The sequence below is a fragment of the Trichoderma aggressivum genome, assembly GCF_033847375.1.
Source record: "Trichoderma aggressivum f. europaeum strain CBS 100526 chromosome Unknown scaffold_008, whole genome shotgun sequence".
Classification (NCBI taxonomy): domain Eukaryota; kingdom Fungi; phylum Ascomycota; class Sordariomycetes; order Hypocreales; family Hypocreaceae; genus Trichoderma; species Trichoderma aggressivum.
This window is the reverse complement of record NW_026946374.1, coordinates 558,173-576,703: the sequence shown is the minus strand read 5'-3', so window position 1 is coordinate 576,703 and position 18,531 is coordinate 558,173. Positions and strand designations below refer to the sequence as shown.

At 52.6% G+C, this 18,531-nt stretch overlaps 4 protein-coding genes across 4 annotated transcripts; all 4 read right to left on the bottom strand.

Moving 5' to 3' along the window:
• Positions 1-1,271: 1,271 nt before the first annotated feature.
• Triagg1_3023 (transcriptional regulator family: Homeodomain) lies at positions 1,272-2,905 on the bottom strand (the record flags this gene model as incomplete). Its single annotated transcript, XM_062897270.1, has 2 exons — positions 1,272-2,507; positions 2,597-2,905. 2 exons carry the CDS (start codon positions 2,903-2,905, stop codon positions 1,272-1,274), a joined length of 1,545 nt encoding a protein of 514 aa, XP_062758090.1.
• A 692-nt stretch (positions 2,906-3,597) lies between these two features.
• Positions 3,598-4,140, bottom strand: Triagg1_3022 (uncharacterized protein; the record flags this gene model as incomplete). Its single annotated transcript, XM_062897269.1, has 1 exon — positions 3,598-4,140. The coding sequence occupies one exon, from the start codon at positions 4,138-4,140 to the stop codon at positions 3,598-3,600; it is 543 nt and encodes a 180-aa protein (XP_062758089.1).
• A 10,605-nt stretch (positions 4,141-14,745) lies between these two features.
• Positions 14,746-15,743, bottom strand: Triagg1_3021 (uncharacterized protein; the record flags this gene model as incomplete). Its single annotated transcript, XM_062897268.1, has 3 exons — positions 14,746-15,233; positions 15,440-15,549; positions 15,625-15,743. 3 exons carry the CDS (start codon positions 15,741-15,743, stop codon positions 14,746-14,748), a joined length of 717 nt encoding a protein of 238 aa, XP_062758088.1.
• Positions 15,744-16,201: 458 nt separating this feature from the next.
• Triagg1_3020 (uncharacterized protein) lies at positions 16,202-17,734 on the bottom strand (the record flags this gene model as incomplete). Its single annotated transcript, XM_062897267.1, has 3 exons — positions 16,202-16,814; positions 16,881-17,199; positions 17,272-17,734. 3 exons carry the CDS (start codon positions 17,732-17,734, stop codon positions 16,202-16,204), a joined length of 1,395 nt encoding a protein of 464 aa, XP_062758087.1.
• Positions 17,735-18,531: the final 797 nt, after the last annotated feature.

Below are 18,531 nucleotides of genomic sequence, written 5' to 3'. Positions count from 1 at the left end.
GGGATGTTGTTCTGCCCTTTCTTCAATTGGAAGTGGAAGTGGAAGAGGTGGGGCTGCTGCAGAGCGCGTTACGTGCTTGCTCTTCGCTAAACACAGGCTAAGCATAAGGCTGTGACGTCGTTGGACTTACACCTTGATTTTCCTTTCTTTTTTCTTTTTTTCTTCATCTATTTTCTGTACCCATGTAACCTACCTTAAACATGCCCCTGGAAGCTGTACATACCGAACGTACTCGTAAATGTAAATTCACGCCGTCTTTTTTTTTTTAAACTCGTATTTTCTCATGTACAAAGTTGGATGCATACCAACTCTGTTTTAGTACCTTAGTAGTTTAAACACTTGATTTGACGAGATTGTTCAGCCGTTCCTAGTGGCGCAAATCTTTTCATAGGCTGTTCAACCAGACTCAGCTCGTGGTGGCTATCGACTGGGAAGTCATTGATTGGCTGCGTTTCCGATTGACTTTGAGACTGCGGTATCAGCCGACCTGCCGACCCAAGGTCTAGTATCGTCACCTACTTCTAGGTAATGTATCTAGATGGACAGTTCAAGTAGTGGAGTACGACGGTCGATATAGAAAACCTCGTGTATAATTGGCGAATACATCTATAAGTACTACTAACCTACTATACCTGATATCTATAGTACCCAGTAGGTACCTGCCTATTCCAAGTTACAACGCCGAGCTTACATCGATCAGTGAGCGCCAAAGTCCGAAAAGATATCGTATCACATACACACAGGGCAGGAAGCTTGTATTGCATTTGGTATAGACATCATCATAGGGTATTTTGCCATTATTCAACTGCAAAAAGGCCACGTGGTATGCGTAGTTATCTCGTCCTACTCCTAACCACTTCTAACCCTGGGGTATTTCGGTCCCAATCCCACGCCAGAGCGCCAAACACGGACAGCAATGTCCCCAATGGAGGCACCAATCATTCAGGATCCAGTAGTACCGGAGTCGTAACAAAGGAAATTCCAAGTCCCCCGCCATAAAACTGCTTCCATAACTCAAAAGTAGAATCCAAAATGCCGCTCCCCATACAGTACAGTCCAATGCTAATGTATATGCTAACCGCTAGACCAAGCTTTACAAAGGAAAGAATAAACAAAAGGAAATAACAGCCACTGCTGTTTATAGTATACAGAATTGCAGCCACAATTTTCAAAGGAGAGCATACAATGTGGGCGTTTAGCCAGATGTAGAAGAAACTGGGACGAGCTTTGCACATCCAGCTCTGGGTAGCGTTTTGCTTGCTTATCCAAAATCAAAGCATGTTCATAGACGAGGTATAGGGAATGGCAAACTCGGGTGCCGACTCGCCACTGTTTGGTGAAAAGGACCAGTTGTAGTCTGAGTTGTCTGCATAGCCGGAGAAGTAACCAGCACCCACTTGGTAAGGAAACATGGGGGTCGTGGGCTGGCTGGAGCAGGCCTTGATACTGGCATCGTAGTCCGCTGCCGTTCCATGAATTGATACGTCAAGATCGTCGGAAAATGATCTTGCGCCAAAGTTGCCCATTACATAGGAGGTACCATTGTTACCAAACACAAAGTTCTCCAAAAAGGCAGGCGTCGTGGGCGGCGTGCGCAACGTAGGATCTTGAATCAGAGCCGACGACGAGTATTTGGTAGTCAGAGGGAACAGGCCTCCGTTGGCGTTTTGTGCCTCTGTGACGAACGGGGTGTTTGGCGTGGGCGGCGCCGCTGAACCAGGGGCCATTGGTGAGCGGTTTCTTTGGAAAAAGGGGCTGCGTGGTGTGGCAGCAGAGGCAGACGACTTGCGAACTCGTCCTGCTCCTGTAGAAACAACTCGACGCATGGAAGCGACCTGCTCAGAGCGTCTAGCGGTATCAATACCGGTTCTGGGGCCACCCGAGAAGCTTCGAGGGCCGTTGAACGACAGCTGAGGAGTTTGACGGTTACGGCGAGAGGCAATGTCTGCCGGACAGGGGGACTTGAGCTGCCTGCTCGGGCTGCTTGGGATGCCAGTCTGGTCCAAGAAGGCTGTTATCCGCTCAAGATCCATCTCCTGGTACTCGTTGGCATACTCGTCGGATGTGTTTTCGATAGAGAGCATCGTGTTCAGGGCTGACATATTGGCGAAAGACATGTCGGTCGCGGCCGCGGGAGCATATTCATGCACGTTTTTCGAGGGGGACTCAACCTTGACAGCATCATCCTCGGTGTCCGCACGGTGGAAGACGAGAGAAGACGAAGAGCCGAGATGGGGGGTAACAGGCGGTGTTGCCCCATAAGCATCGGTGGAGCTCTCAGATGCTGTCGAGAGCTGAGAAGGGGCATCTGGGGACTGCTCTTTGGCTTGCGAGGCCTGTCGCGGCTCGGGGAAGGGAGCAGAAGAAGCGACTAGGTCACGCTTGCGATCAGGGCCGTGCAGGCCCATCTCTCCGCCCGTCCTTTCTTTTTCGGCCCGTTGTCTAGCCTCGTACTCTCGAATATTGTTCTCCTTCTTTTCTCGTGCCCTCCTGTTTTGAAACCAGTTCTAGCGAACCGTTAGCAAATTTCAATGTAGGTATATATGTACACATATTCGTGTGCATATAATTGTCAATGGGGGGCAGATTCAATTACATTGATTCGTGCATGGTCAACCCTCATGCTCTCGGCCAAGGCCTTCTTTGTGCTGCTGTTGGGCTTGTGGTTTTTCTGGAACTCGGCCTCAAGAACTTCCACCTCCTCCTTTGAAAGTCGCGGCTTTGATTCTGTCGTTCGCGACATCTGCTGGTGGTGAACAAGATGGTTATGCTGTGCCTGGTAGGCCTTCATCGATTCCGCCAGAAATGGATACTCCGGAATCTGCTGGGCATATTGTGTATAGTCGTCAGCGGCGGCGACGGAATAGGTCCAAGCCGGCCACTCCGATTGAGAATGGTGAACCATGGTTCCTGTATGAGGGCCACACGAGGCGTGGTAAATTTGATTACGCTTATGCCCCAGCTCGAGACTTGCGTAAGCTAGTTACCGCCAAAGTTGGTTATGCGTTGTGAATGTAGCAGGACGCCGAGGTGTAGACTCAGACTGGAATCGAGGAATGGCAAGCAATGGTCGTTTGGTTTATATAAATGTAGATGTTGCCGGCGGCGAGGGGTGGATGAGGAAGATCCTCGGGAGTGAAATGGTATCAATTGCGCTGACGACGACGAAGAGGAGAATGAAGAGGAAGGAGGAGAAGGGGTTATTGAGACAAGGGCTGTTCCTGAACGTTGTTTCCAGGTTACTCTGTTCGGCCTTGTCAAGGGGATTCGTCGTTGTTGGAGCAAGCGGGCAGAAACATTGAGGGACAAGATCCGGGAACAGATTCGGAGGGGCGGAGGTAGATACAAGTACTCGCTAGAGGCAGAGGCCCTTGATACGCATCTCTAAAGTCGGTAGTGGTGTTGTCGACCCGCCCGCGCATCTGTGGCGGACTTGGTGTCTCCATGGGCTGCTCCGTACTCGGTACGGTACTGTACTGCGAGTGAGGGCATCACCCCGGTCAGAGGCCAGGGGGCAAGGATCAGGGCACAGCACCGATACCCCTGGCACCGAGCCCTGCCACTCCAGGGCAGCAGCAAGCAGCGACGGGGGGTGCATCAGAGCATCAGCTGCGCGTTGGGTGGGCCGGGACTCGCGCTGTGCATACTTTGGCGCCCAGAGCGCTCGCAGCCTCTGAGGCTAGAGGCTTCGAGGCTAGAGCCACAGCCCAGAGCCATCCAGAGGTCCGGGTCCAGAACCCAGGACAGAGCCCAGCTGGGCATGGCTAGCGTAGCGTGTCGCTGTGCGTTCCGACGACCGCCAAAATGGCTGCACAAGTTGCCCGTGGATGCAGAGGCTCGCAGCCGCCACCACGCCAACGTGTGTCGTCGTGTCCGATGCAAGTCTGCGAGTCGCTCTCGGTCTGTGCGGTGGGACTGGGGAAGAAACCGACGGAGGTACAGCACTGGCAGAGCAGGGCTCCGGGGGGCGTGCGCGAGCATCTGGCCATGAGATTTGATGAGCTTGAGCTCGAGTTCAAGCAAAGCGGACGTGCGCTTGCATGGCGAGTTCTGGCCTGGTGGGATCGCGGCGGGATGCCGCGTGCCTTTCGCGGTAGCCAAGGAAGACGACGAGGGTGTAAACGCGGTCCGTGATGACATGACAATCTCACCGTGCAAAACCCTTCGAGGCTAGGGAGGACGACAAAACGGGCCTCTAATTACCTAGTTGGCGCTCGTACTTGGAGATAGGAGATGCCACAGGGAATCACCTTAATGCTGGCGCCGGAATGCATAAGCAGTTATCGGTACTCATACAGGGACGGAAATGCGCTTTTGAGTCGCGTTTGCAAGCAGTACTTGGCCCATGTCTGTTCTTTGCAGTACCGTTCAGGTACCAAATATCCAATGCATGTCCAACATGCCGCCATCATGAAAGCTTCAGCGGAAGCTTCCCCATCAAGCATCCCACAGCGGACGGGCGGAGGTGCGTAGGTTTTGCCCATTGGAACATGCGACGGTGTGCCCACACTGAGATTCTGGGCCTTCAAGCCCAAACTCTGGTGCCAAACTGGTGTCAGATCCACCAGCACAGCCAGTTTCCCACCATATCCCCTTAAAGGCTCCCAAGCACAGCAGCTTGCGTGCTGTGGTGCAGCAGGCCTTGTCCTTGTCCATCCTGGCTGTCGGTAGGTTCCAGGGCATCGCTTGCTGTAATTGGACACCGCAGGCGGCTGGCTGCCCAGCGTTTGCCCCTAAGACGCAAATGGACAGGACGGATGGGATGAACCACCCATCAGGTCGGCGAACTAGGCTGGAGATGGCGCTGCAACTGGTACGAATCCTGTGCTGCTGGTGCTGATGAGAGAATTTGTATTCTCCACGTTGTGCAAAGATGAAGTTGAACATGGAAGTCCTATCACAGCAGCCGGGACACAGGCTCGGCACTCTGCAGCCAAGCAGACTGCTCCTTCCTGGTGCAGCTCCTGCCTACCCTGGTTCTTTCCAACATAACTTGATCTGCCATGAGGGCAACTACCAACCCAGTACCGAAGATACGGAAGGTACTACGAACGAAGGAAAATAATAAATCCCTCTTCGGTGTATCATTATCCGGCTATCAGTCGCTTTGGTCCTAACTTCATCTTCCATGTCCATCCTCGTGTTGATCTCATTCGCCTCAAGCAACAGAACAGCCCGCCGTGGATTTTGCGTTGCTCATTTCAAGCTAATTTTGCCCACCAAGAGGCCGGCTGGGTTTGGCCCGTAGCACCCGGACGCACCTGGTTGGCCCATCTGGACTACATGCCTTTTGTTCTTTTCCTCATCTTCCCTTTTTGCCCGCTATTCTGCCCACCACTTTTGCCCACTCCCCCGGGTTGTGCGTTCTTGCGAAGCTCGGCAAAACGAGGCAGTACGAGTACTGTCAAGTAGGCATCCTGGGCATGTCAATCCCGAGCCAAGCTTGCCACGCGCCAGAGAAGCGCCGGTGACTGGACTTTGCTACATACTCGTACGACAGCGCTACACCCCCTGCCACTTTGACTTTAGCCACCAAGATGCAGAGCCTAAAAGAGCTGGGCGGATGGTGGCTACATACACAGCCAACGCTCTGATGTTTCGGGATACAGAAGAGAAGAGGCCAAGGAGCGGCTGGAGTACTCGTAGGTATCGAATCGCCCTAACCATCCCGAGCTGAAATATCGTGTTCAACTACTGAGCCGTCTTTTCCCTGCTAATGGGGTTTTCAGGCTAGATGACGGCATTTGGTGTTACTACAGTTGCACAGAAAGTCAGCCTCGCCTCCCATGCCCGAGTACACTCGTTGCTTGAGCTCTCACGATGCCCTCCGATTAGAGTGGACACACACCATGATGCGGAATTTTCACCTCGTGGCACATCCACGCTCCCTATCTCGGCCACCCACCACTCCTCTCTGGCAGCCATCACCCTTCCCCAAAGAGGTTGGATCGGGCTCTCGGAGCCACCAACCCCACCGTTCCGAGCCTCCGTCCGTCGCGGAGCTTTGCCTGTTTCGGGACCATCACACACCTCAGCAGCAGCCTGTCAGTCTTCCATCCTTGCAGGTTCTACTCCGTACCCCAGTCGCAGACTCAGGCGAGCCAGCCTAAACCCAAGCTGGGCGCTGTGGCTTTCATCAACCCATTTCGCTTATTTCGGCGCGTTGATTTGCCATGTTGATTCGTTGTCTGGTCCAGCTTCACAACCACATTATGTCTCGGAACTGCGAAGTACAGGTAAGCAGCATCTGTGCTGTGGTAGAGCGCTTAGCTCCATTCATTTTCCCTTTTCATCTCACCAGAGATGAGATGGTTCCCTTTTAGCTGTCAACTTGGCCTCATCTACCCACCATATACCCGTGCAAGTATAGGAAAACGCCAGATGATGGAAGACGCCACGAAGCCTAGCGCCCCGGCATTCAAATTCCATTTCGGTCCCGTCGGTGTCAAATCTCACCAGTTCACGCATAGTTGAAGACTGTGGTGCCTGATTCAATTAACGTCTCGGCGTGCGAATTCGCCTCATTGCCATGACATTGTCTCTCTTATGGGACATCTTCAAGCGTAGGCATCTTTTTGGCAAACATCACTTCGCTCAATTGTCCATACAGGCATTGACAAGGATTGTGACAAAGCAGAACGACCCCACGGGATATGGTTAAGCGACAACTTCACCGTCATCTACCATTGACAAATTGCTGGTACGAGTCAACAGGCACTCGTACCACACTAATTCTCCGCATTGTCCTACGGCATCCTCATTGGCGGTGTGTCCAACACCAGAATCAGCTAACTCGGAATAGCAAGCTCCTTTTTTCGTTTCCCTCAACTTTGGCGTTTTCAGCTGAGGAAAAACAGCCCGTCACCTACAATGAAGCGCCATCTCTAACTGTATCCAATCTAGTGGCCGACTGTGGTTTTGCTCTCGGTACGCCCAGGCTCCATCAGAGCTTAGATGATGCGCATCAAATCGCTTGCACAACGTGACGCGGCGCTCAGACCAGGTGCAAGAAGAGTCTGGCTCTGCAACCCCTACCACCCCGATTCAGCTCAGGATCTCTAGCATCCGTGTCCCGGTACGAAAGAGTTCCACGGAGCAGAGCTCCGGACGACGTGTCTCACTCACGTGCAATCCTTTCCGAGTTTTGTTTCGGCGCTGGCTTACATCCGAGCCCACCTCCAAATATTTTGAACGCAGTGCTTCCCGACATCATATGCATGTCTCATTTTCAGTTCAGTAGACGGTAGGGCCATGCACGATCAGCATCCTAGTGCTCGGGGCTGAATTCCATGTCACACTCAAGTAGAAGGTACTGTTTTTTATGAATGACCTTCACAGATAACATTGTATAGTTTCGGGAGCGATCACATCAAGGCTGCGCAAAAGTCTCACAAATAGTGGACCCGCTGAATGAACGTGCAGCACACAGTTGCTGCTCCTTATCTTACAAGTTCTCCAACATTGCCAAGTTCGCAGGTTACTCTGGATCGGCAAAGCAAGCTAATTTGGTCGGGGGGGGTTCCCTCCAGGCGGCCTCCAGGCGGCTTCCTCTTAGACAAAGTGATTCACTATACTTGCCTGGTCGAAATGGAAGAAAAAAAATACTTGGTTCCAAGTGTGGCCCATCATCAGAGTGAGACAGAATGAGAGCCATCAGCCTTACAAGCTCACTGGTCCCGAGTGCTTGGAAGTGATGGGGCGCTAATCGCTGCGTCTCCTCTGCCGCTGTTACACTGGGAGCCGAACATAGGCAGGGAGAAAGGGCTTAAAAAAGAAAACATGGCGCGGCAGCGGCGGCGGTGCCGAACAGAGCGGTCTCGACCCAGAGATCTGGATGCGTTCTTTGCTCTGGTCAAGAAGGGTAACTGGAGTGCCGATCAGCCAAGCCTGGGTGATGCAGTTGGGTAGCCGAACATCTCTATCTACACTCCCCTAGGTTGCGGCAGCAGTCAGTGTGTTGAATGAGACATCCTGCAAGAGAACTGTCCCTTTTTTTCCAGGTCGCCTCGTTCGTCTTTTTTCGTACGGCTAATTTGCTGCAGCGGCTGCAGTCTGCGCAAAGGATGCCGAAGAAGCACAGCACTACGTGTGCTATTAGCGTCTACCGCAAAAGATCAGGCCACGAGTTCAGCCGCCGCCTTAGACAGCAGCCCGAGTTCATAGTGGCGGGCCTCCGGTGAGGGTTGGCGTCTAATGGCACCTCAGGAGAAGAACTGATTCCAGGGGATGAGATATCTACTCATACGATTATCGACATTGTGAATACCAAAGGAAAATGAACCGGGAACTACCTGGTATTAGAGGATTGTGGAGGTACGAGATTCATACACCTCATTGATAAAACGCTGCGGTTACAAAATAATTTGTACTGAGGAAGAACCAAACCCGTCGACTCCCGGTCGGGATGTGGGGGAGTCATTCTGAGAAGCTCGGGTTGTCGGGGCGCCTCATCTCATCAGAAAAAAAATTCGCAACTACTAGCAGTAACTGAGGCAGGGTATGTTCCTGTGTCGCAGCCTAACTCTTAGCTACAACTGTGCCCCATTTCGCCTTCCAACTCATTGCTTTTGATGAGGCCAGGCCCAGCGCTCTGGAACGCTGGTCTATATTGGAAGCTAGCTGCAGCTTTCATATGTCATGTACAAGCATGGAGTGGTACAAGCTAAGTGCTTGGTACCTGGCATGCTAAGTTCAGAGACAGGCCTCGACCGTGGGTGGTTGTTTGTACGCCCGCGCGGCTACAGAGCACCGGAGATCTCCGTACTAAGGCTTTTGTTAATACCCCCTTGCAGAGCGCTTGTTTCCACTAAGAAGAAAGAAAGAAAGAAAGAAGGAAAGAAAAAAGAAGAAAAGGGAAAAAAGAGGAGAGAAGGGGGAGAGAAAAAGACGGGTGAGATGACAACGATATGAACACTCCATGGTTAACATGTTCTAGCGAAGCACGGGTTTACTATTACTTTACCGGTCCTGGCACAAACTTAGCTCACATCCAATTGGATGTAGATCACAGTCACTTCTCGTCTTGCTATCAGATCAAGCACGACAAGATTGATTTGAAAGAAGGCTGGCCCATGGGTTGTTCGTTTTCTGCTCTGCCCAGATGGTGTGCACCCACCCCAATGGCGGCGCCTGAGGTCCTGGATGTGGGAGGGAAGAAAAGCTGGCCAAGCCTGAAATGGTGTCTTTTTGCGTTGGTAGGTGTGACGCGACACACAACCCGAAGCCCCTCTAGTGCCTAAAATGCTGTCGAATTTCCCAAAGCAAAAGCCACACGCAGGCTCAGCCAGTCCGACTACCGGGCGTCGATCCATTGGACAGCGGTACGGGGAAGAGATGCATTGCAAGGAAGAGGGAAGCCAAAATCCGCGGGGCCTGGCCGGCGCATGATACTACTGTAGGCCGCTCGGGTCTTATCCAAGGGGTTCGGAAGCTTAGCCCCGCAGACATTTATCGGTCTCGATCACTGGCCTTCGGTAGGAATAACAGGACTGACGGAGTGCCTACTGGAGAGGGAAGGGGGGGGGGGGGGGAACAAGCTTCACAGATCTGCTCGCTAGGCTTAAAAACTAGCACTTCTCAAGCTGAACATCCTAGTCTCCTCGGCCTGGTCCATCCCCTGCCGCAAAGATCTGGATCACTACTGGTAGTACAACGAGGGAGACCCTTTCTTTTTCTCTTCGGGTTTATGGTGACAGATTGACGATGGCTTGATATCTAGCCAGGGCCGTCTTACACGGCCACCTCCTTTTACCGAGGATAGTATTTTTGCTAATTTTTTTTCCCATCAGGTTATCAATGACTCGACCGATTGGGTATACCAAAGGAGAAAACAAAAATTTAGTCACAAGAAAGCGAGCAGAGGAGAAAATGAACGAGCATTGTCCCCAACGCGAGACAACGGCGTGTTTGAGAGGATGTAGCTAAAGCATTGGAGAGCTCTCCTGCCAGCACTGTGGATCTGATGTGGTCGCTGCTCACGGGAGGCTTGTCTAGCTATCTAGATTTCCGCTGGGTGGCGAGATGGCTTGAAATAGAAGCGGAAAAGCGGTTGAGCTTTTCACCGTATAGATCTGTTGACTAACAGCAAAAAAAAGGAAGCAAGTCGGAGAGAGGCGACGTCTACTCCGTACCCCTCGCTGGAAAAGCAAAGGCAGCCGGGGGGATTGATCGAGACGCCAGGCGATTTGGTGAGTCGATGTTGTCATGTGAGCAGGTGTAGAGCTGCAAACTGATCACGGTGTTCTTCGTTCCACATCTGCATGGTGCTCTCGGAGGAACTAGACACATCAAGATGGTATGGGGCAGCGTACGAGTAAGTGCAACCGCAGAATGGGCTGGGCTCTTCTGGTGAAGATGGGCGGGGAGGGTGATGAACAGCCGTGCAAGTAGCATCCCCGCCGCCAGCACCAAGTGGCGTGAGAACGCAGGTGGCCCGAAAGGGACGACGTAATCCAACCTTGCGCAGATACCACGGCGTCCTTTTGCGGTTCACATCACAGCTCGAAGCGCTGCCAAGGAATTGCCCATCATACCAGCGAGATACCGCAAACGAAGCATCTCGGCTCGCACTCGCCCACTCTCACGGCCCGTGAGTGGGAGGGCGATGCGGGGCATCAGAACGGCACGGCAGGACCATAAGAAGAAGTTGCACAGGTACTCGTACATTGCGTCCTTACTTTGGCCATATCCGACACAAATGCCGTGCAGGTCACTTGGGCTTTCTCCCCGCTGCTGCCAGCTCAGGAAAAGGCGAACTGCAGGTCCCAGCCTTTGCTAAAGGATATCAACGGCCACGCTTGTCGCTGGGCTATCGTATGGATCTGGATCTTGTTCTCTCCCATCTACCAGGATGGAGCCGCGCGGAGGCAGCGCACGCAGGTTCTAGAGTTCAGCAAGCGGGCAGGGAGCCAAGCCAAAGGCAAGGAAGGGGGCGTGTCGTTTGGAGACTGCAGAGGGCGTGAACAGACAAAAGCCAACTCAAGTCCCCGCGGCCAGGGACGGGGAGATTAGTGTAGCCTTGGTGGTCCGGGCGGCCACGTGCGATGGAACCGCGATCCCTGTCTGCTGAGGACTCGATCGAGACTTGCGAGCGTCGCTCATTGCCATGTTGAGCAACCAGAGTGTACTCGTAGCAGACGCTGCCACTTTCAACCACAAGGCTTGGGCTTGAGCACAGGTAGGAGGAGTCGGACTGACAAGCCTCGCGGCGGTACGACCCTCGTGCTTGTTTTTTTTGTCTTTTTCTTTCTAAACTCGGAGACCAGGCAAAGCAACAAACCCCGTGCTTGCTCACCTACCGTACGCGCGGTGTTCCGGCGGATGCCGCTCGGAGATGACAAGCGTTCGTGGGTAGCGGATAACGCATTACCTAGTCCTGAAGATTGTACGAGTCTTACGGAGTACGCCGCACAGCTATTCTCCCTAACACAAACCACCGTCGCAAAAGAAAGAGTTACTATCAGCATTAAGAGCGAAATCATCACCATCACCATGGCCGCAACAGGAATGCATGCCGCATCTGCATCTTGGTTCTCGAATCTGCCCTCAGCTGCGAGTTTGCAAGCCTCCCGGAGATTTACGCCTGGGCAGACGCCAATAATATGCTGCAATTGCCTAGCTCTTCCCAGGCCGCTCAGGGGTTCAATGCTCAAGTGGGCGGTGGCGCAAACATTTCGGTCGCTTTGCTTCAAGCCTCTTGCTGGAAATCTTTCAAGATATGTATGATTCTGGACAGAGAGTACATTTTCCCAGGCAAGGAGCATGGGGGACGCCCTCAGAACCGGCTAGCCGAGGAGCTACAGTCTCGCATCTTGGCCAGTCAGACGGCGTCCCGAGAATATTTTTTTAATAGGCTCCCACATGGCAAGAGACCATAGCGCGATTGATGGCGCAAGGAGACGAGAAATGCTCTGCATCCTGTCGTTCTAGCCCACGCCGAATCTCGGAGCCATGTCTTGCTTCGATCTCAGCTGCGTCTCTTTTAGGGAGCTCGAAATTGCACCCGCCGCGCAGCGGACATGGACACGCTCTATTTGGGCACATGGCTGGGCTCATACATGCTCCCCGCGTGCAGCAATGGCATTGGGCGGCGCATAATGGCAATCAAACGGCACTTATTTCGTATAGGGGGGGAGCAAAAGTCTACGAGTTTGGCCAAATACGCTGAAGCGGCTGTGCCCGCCCAACCGCTTTAGCTTGGGGTTGATGCACACGGTTCCATTGGCACATCCCACGTGTACTTTATATTGCCCTGAGCCTCTTCTGGCTTGGTTGGTTCCCCGATACTGCAGCACTGGACAAGCACCCAGCAACCCCCCTTGTCCGCCAAAGTAGACCCGGGATCTCCTGAGTGTGGGGATATTACCACGTACGAGTACGGTGGCACCAGAGCCAGTTTGACTCGGCGACTCTACGTAGTTGGACGCCGGGTACACTCGAATTGACCGATTGACCGTCCTACTGGAGCAGTCTTCTCCTCAACAAGCAAGGGCGTGCAGTTATACGATAAATTTCCAGCCTCACGACAAGAACCCCTCCCCCCTTTTCGCGCCTTCTCTTGCTTTTGGCACTCCAAGGCGAAACTCTCTTAACAAGTCAGATTGCCCTTCTATACCTGGTAGGGGCGGGGGAAAGCCTCCGAGGTCTGTTGGACGGCCATCTGCGGCCAGGAAACCCGTGTCACGCTTTCGGAATCTACTTCAGCGTCGAGCAGTATTTCGCATCAGCCTCGAGGTACTCGTGCAGATGCGTAGTGGTGCCGCAGCGGAGGGCGTCAAAAAGCATATCAACAGTGGCCCTTCGCCGTCTACAAGTGGGCTCCGGCAAAAGTGTTGCGATGCAAGCGCGGGCTACGAGAGCCAACCACCGCACGGGCGGCAACTGCACGAACCTTGAGCGTAAGCCTGTGAATGAGACGTGACCCAGAAGCGAGAGCGAGTTGCTGCAACCTACTGCCCCCATGCGGGATATCGAGTGAAGTGCGTCAAGCACGGCATTTTCGGCACAAGTTTGCTTTTCAGAAAATCCGAGGGCCAAGCCTCTTCCGCCGAAAGTGCAGGGTAGGCGATGGCATGATATGAGGGAGGCCCTGCGTTCGTCTCGCTCGCCTCGCACGGGACCTTGCATGGAATATCGAGACATTGCTGGGTGGTCCGTTCGTCGCACAGAGAAGAAATCAAGATCTGCATGCGTACCACCGGAGATCCGTGAATCTTACGGGATCAGTGGTTGCACTTGTTTGACTGTCCTCCCCTCTCCAGCAATGGGGGCTTTTGCTCTCAACAACAGGGTGAGTATCACAACCTATCCAATCGCCAGGTATTGAAAACCCGCACCCTCACAACCACTTGTACAGCACTGCTGTAATACAAGTAGTAGCGCAAACCAGCCTCGCCTCACACTCGAGCCTTGGACCTGGTATCCCCCTGTCCCACTTGCGCAGTCAGCTTTGCATCCAAAAGTCGTCTTGTGTGGTAGTTCCCCCTTTCTCACGCCATCGTGGCTACTCGTGGTCCACAGAATGATCGGTCCGCAAGAAAAAAGAGCATACAAGGGGGGTGGGGGAGAAAGGGTTCCAATGTCGCCACGATTTCTGTCTTTTATCCTAGGACTACTCATTGTATTACCCTTACCCTGTATTTGCATCTTCTTGTCGAAATAAGCATGCGAGATCATGCCGAGCCGGGGGGGGGATCTTCATCAGAAGATTGCCATACCCGAAGAGACGCAAGAGAAAAAGTGACTCCTGAGACACACATGAAGAGAGGGGCACGCATGGCATGACACGCATGACAAACCGGCGCTCGAGACCCGTCTGAAGCGCTCCCCGGAGTACTACTACTTGTATGTACAAGCACATGCTGCGGGCGTTGTGCTCTATCGCCTCGAGTGACGCAGACTCTTTCCTATCCTATGGATGAGGAATTGTGAAATTGCCGGCTTATCCCGCTTGTCCCTCAACTCGCAATCTTCCGCTTCCATGGGCCAAGTGTATACAACCTCGACAAGCGCGTAACCAAAAGGCAAATCACTTTCATGCTATATCTCACTCTGTTTCACCGATTCGCGGGGAGGCGAACACGGGCGCGGTCGTACTGTACGAGCTCATCGTGTCCGTTACGCAGCGTGTATGACGCATCACAAGTTAGAGTAGTAGCACCGCGCGCCTTATACAGGCACCAGGCTCCTTGGTTAAAAGGAGAAATAAAGGCTCGTGTTTAGAATGAATTCCTGTGAAAGACAACCCCTCCCCCTCTCTTCCTCCCAACTCTACGGGTTATCTCGCGTTACGGAGCACTTGCACGACTTGACAACCCGTGAAAAGGAGGAAACTGAGGGTTTTTGACAGTGTACTGTAGAATGTTATGAGCCCGAGAAGGAGGGAAAACTGAAAAAAAGAGGAGGGATGCAAAGGTAAGACATTGCCGATCGGATTGTGGAACCTGGGAGGGTTTAGGGAGAGGCGAAGCCTGGCCAGGCACAAGATGTGAGACCTGTTCATCTCCACGTCGGTGGGATCGACATCCGTTCATTCTTCAGCTGCCAAAAGGGCTGACGTGAACACGCGCAACGTGCCCCCCGAGACCTCCGTTCCCTCACAAAGGGCTTTTCGTTTCCCCGGAATGCTAGAGTGTCTATAATATTAATTAAAAAACTAATGGAATATCTGACTCGAAGTTGCCCTCTAGAATATCTTCCTTGTTTTCAGTACCCAAAGTGTGTGATTCTACCGCTCCAAGTTTCTAATCAAAAGCGCAGCGCGTTGGAGAGCTCGAGCGTCATCTTGCCGTCCTCCTGTCTCACCACCCTCACGCTGTCGAGATCCTTCACCACCCAGTCGGGCTCGGCCGCCACCACCTGTTCCACAGTGTGGCTCGTTACCAAGCCAAGGACTTTGCACCCCGCCGCCTTGCCGGCCTTGATGCCTGCGGGACTATCTTCGAGGACAAGGACCTCCCCGGCCTTGTCTTGCAGCCCGAGCTTCTCCAGGCCGATGAGATAGCATGTCGGGTCGGGTTTGCCGTTCTCGACGGACTCGGCGGAGACGAGATGCTCAGGTGTGCCGAGGGACAGTCGTTTGAGCCAGCCTCTGACCAGGGGCTGGGTGCCGGACGTCACGATGGCCCAGGGAAAGGAATAGGAAATGATGGAGGAGAGCAGAGAGCGGGCGCCGGGGATCTCCACGACGTCATCGGCGTACAGCTTAGGCAGCTCAGCTTCCATCTTTGTCACATCTACGAGCACGCACATTAGTTCTGTCCTACCCATCCAAATACGATACAAAGAAATCCTTTGCGAGTCAAGCCTCAGCCTCAGGACGAGTTCCCAGCCGCAGGATTGGAGGCGTCGGCGTAGCCAGCCACTTTGCGCCATCTGCGGTAATATCAAGGAGGACAAGTCGCAACTAGATAATCGGGCAAGCAAAGCAAATGCAACTTACATTGCCAGTTGGCCTTTTCGGGAGCAAGGATCCTCAAGATATCTATGCTGCGGCGGCCATGAGAAGTCTCCAAGATGACCTCGGGAGCAACGCCAATTTCTTCACCGACACTTCCCCCCCTTATTAGCAAAAGTCTATCTTCGGCGTAGGATGGCTTGCCATGGGAGATGGAGGGGGATAGTTACTTATGCCAGTGCTTGACAACAGCCGGGGTAGAGTCGATAATGGTTCCATCCATGTCAAACAGGAATCCCGAAAATGAGATCTCCTGCGTGGGGAGGCTGTAATCTGGTTGTGAACCCATCCTGCCGCTATTCTCGGAAATTCTGATGTCAACCGATTGAAGAAGAGAATGATGTCGCACAAGAGACTCGTAAATCGAAATGTTGAATCGTCGATAGGCGATGCGGTTTCGATCAACTCTGAACGCTGATGATGAGTTCTTATATATATATCGTTTGCAAAAGCGGGATCTTCCAAGGTCGAAGTTAGATCCATGATTAAAACCCCCACGTGGCAATTCCGCACTGGCGGGGCTTCCTCAGCCGGTTAGATCCATCGCCAAATAATGTCCGCAGAGAGTTTAATTCGCGAGGCTGTGGCGGACAAATTCTTCTGATAGTTTAAAGACTTGATCGTAGTCGTGAGCTCGTCGGAGTTGCCTTTTGCGCCCTGAACTATCGGGCATGGAGAAATTATAATGTATCAGGGAGAGTCTCAACTCCATCTCTAGGCCTGTAGCCGACTCAAAAGCGAATGGCGTCAAGATGCTCTTGCTGCCTCGAATATGTGCTCTGCGGCTGAGGACTTGTAATAATCTTCGATAGCCCCAATAGCGTCATAGTCATAGCACCAGTCTCTTGTCCCCTTATCAGTGATACCACCTGGACCGAGTCTTTGGCCCGTTTGCCTACATTTCCGAACATATTCGCCTCTAACGGCGTCGCTTTCCAAAGGCCAGATTTCCCCCTCGTGAGAATGAGCAAGGGCTTCGTAGAGAACACTGCGCTCTGCTTCATGCGAGGCATGTGATGAGTCACCCCCATGTAGACTGGCTTCTTGCACAGCTTCGACCCTTGGCTTGCGCATGATTTCAAATACATCCAGTGCATGCTTTAATTTATGGTCAACCACCACACTTGGTTCGTCGGAGCTGGTTTCAGAAGGACAAGCTAAATCTAGCACCGTTGCGAGTGCGACGGCATCTTCAACAGCTATACTTACGCCCATGGACATGTAAAAGGCCATTGCATGGGCAGCGTCGCCTATGAGTATGAATCGACCTGATTCGTGACTCCAGGAGGGTAGCGGCGGCACAGCATACACGGGATAGTTGACAATTTTTGACTCAGAAAGGTCGAATATGCGCTGAACACTGCATATCACATTAGAAACAATTTGGATTATGTCGGGTTAGGGCTGTTCGAACGTATGCACTCACCGAGGCTCAAAGTCTTTGAATATGCTCCGAACTGTCTTGTTGTATTCTCCCGTGGTGAATTCTTTGGTGTTGATATTGTCTCTATGAGATAATACTATATTGAGCATTGTGGTATCTTTGATCAAGTATGTCATGCACGATATGTGTGGAGCGATCCACCAATTGGAGTTGCGAGATTGAAGATCTATTAGACTCGAAGTTACCGAATCCGCCTTGAGCTTGGAGACTTCCGCCGTCATGCGAAAAGCGGCCCATCCAGTCGGCAGGCTTCCAGGATCTCGGGATCCTAGCACCTGGGATCGAGCAAGAGAATTGATCCCTGTAAACGATGGAGTGGTTAATATAGCGCGCAGTTTATTGCACCTGGAAGTTGATTCTATGCAATACGCACCATCAGCAGCGACGACCAGATCGGCCGTTAGCCTTTTGCCATTTCGTAGCTGCACAGCACCGTTGGCAAAATCGTACTCAACGACATCACTGCTGAGCAGCAATCGTGCCCCAGCTTGGGTAGCGTGGCGATGTAATATGGCACGCAAAACGGCCCGATGAACGACAATGTACGGGGCGCCATATTGAGCCTCCATTTCCTTGATTCGGACACTCCCCAGCAGATTGCCGGCTTGTCCATCCCACACATGCAAGTTGTCGGGGATAATCGACTCGGCGAGTAGGTCATCTTTGAGACCCCACTTGAAGAGATATCTGATTGCTTGCGGTGTCATCTGAACGCCCGCACCCAGCTCGGCAAGCTCAGGAGCAGCATCAAGAATTGTGACTTGGTGACGAGACTGGCCAAGGGCAATGGCAAGCGAGAGACCCGCAATGCCAGCTCCCACAATGATAACATGCATGTTCAACTGTCTGTTTATCCGAAGACGGCAAAATTTGTAAGTGGGAATACTGAAGTGGATGGGCATATCAAAGTTCCCTTACACGCTTCTGCATTAGGAGATGTGATGTGCCTCTTTTCGTCACCACATGCAGGACGCCCTGCCAGCTTGGTATAGCAGAGCGGCGGCCAACAAACACAACTAATCACACACGCTAATGCGAGAATGAGAATTGTGGAGGGTCGCTTGAGTTTGAAGTTGATGCTATATGCGGGAGGCATTCATTGAGCTGCAAGGCATCGCATCCCGAGATTCGGCGTGCTCTGCACTTTGGCTCTCTCCCTTTTCCCCGGAAGATAGACGAGGTAAGAGATGAACAGCCGAGGGATCAATGCACAGTCCTTTTGGTCAGCCCATCATCGGGCTGGTTGATTTGTTGGTTGGCGATGTAGCTGGTAGTGTAGCTTCGGGTTCTTTTGGTGACTACCTAGTAGGCAGTGCGAATATACAGTACGGGAATATGAAGGACATTGAAGTGATGCGAGTGAGAGAAACCGAGGCAGCATGTCTCGCTCACGTGAGGTCAGGATATGCGCATCAATCTAATGTAGTTGAGTTGGCAACCACATTGCGAGAATGCACCTTCCGACAGCTTACCGAGCTCGTGCTTATGGCAACAATCACACGTCATCAACGTGACAAGCACACGACTTGCGTGTTTTGCGAGTACGTACCTTACTTGGCATGTACAGTACTTGGAGCCTCGGCCAGTCAACGCGGCAGAACAAGTACTGTGCATCCAATGGCCAGAAGAGATT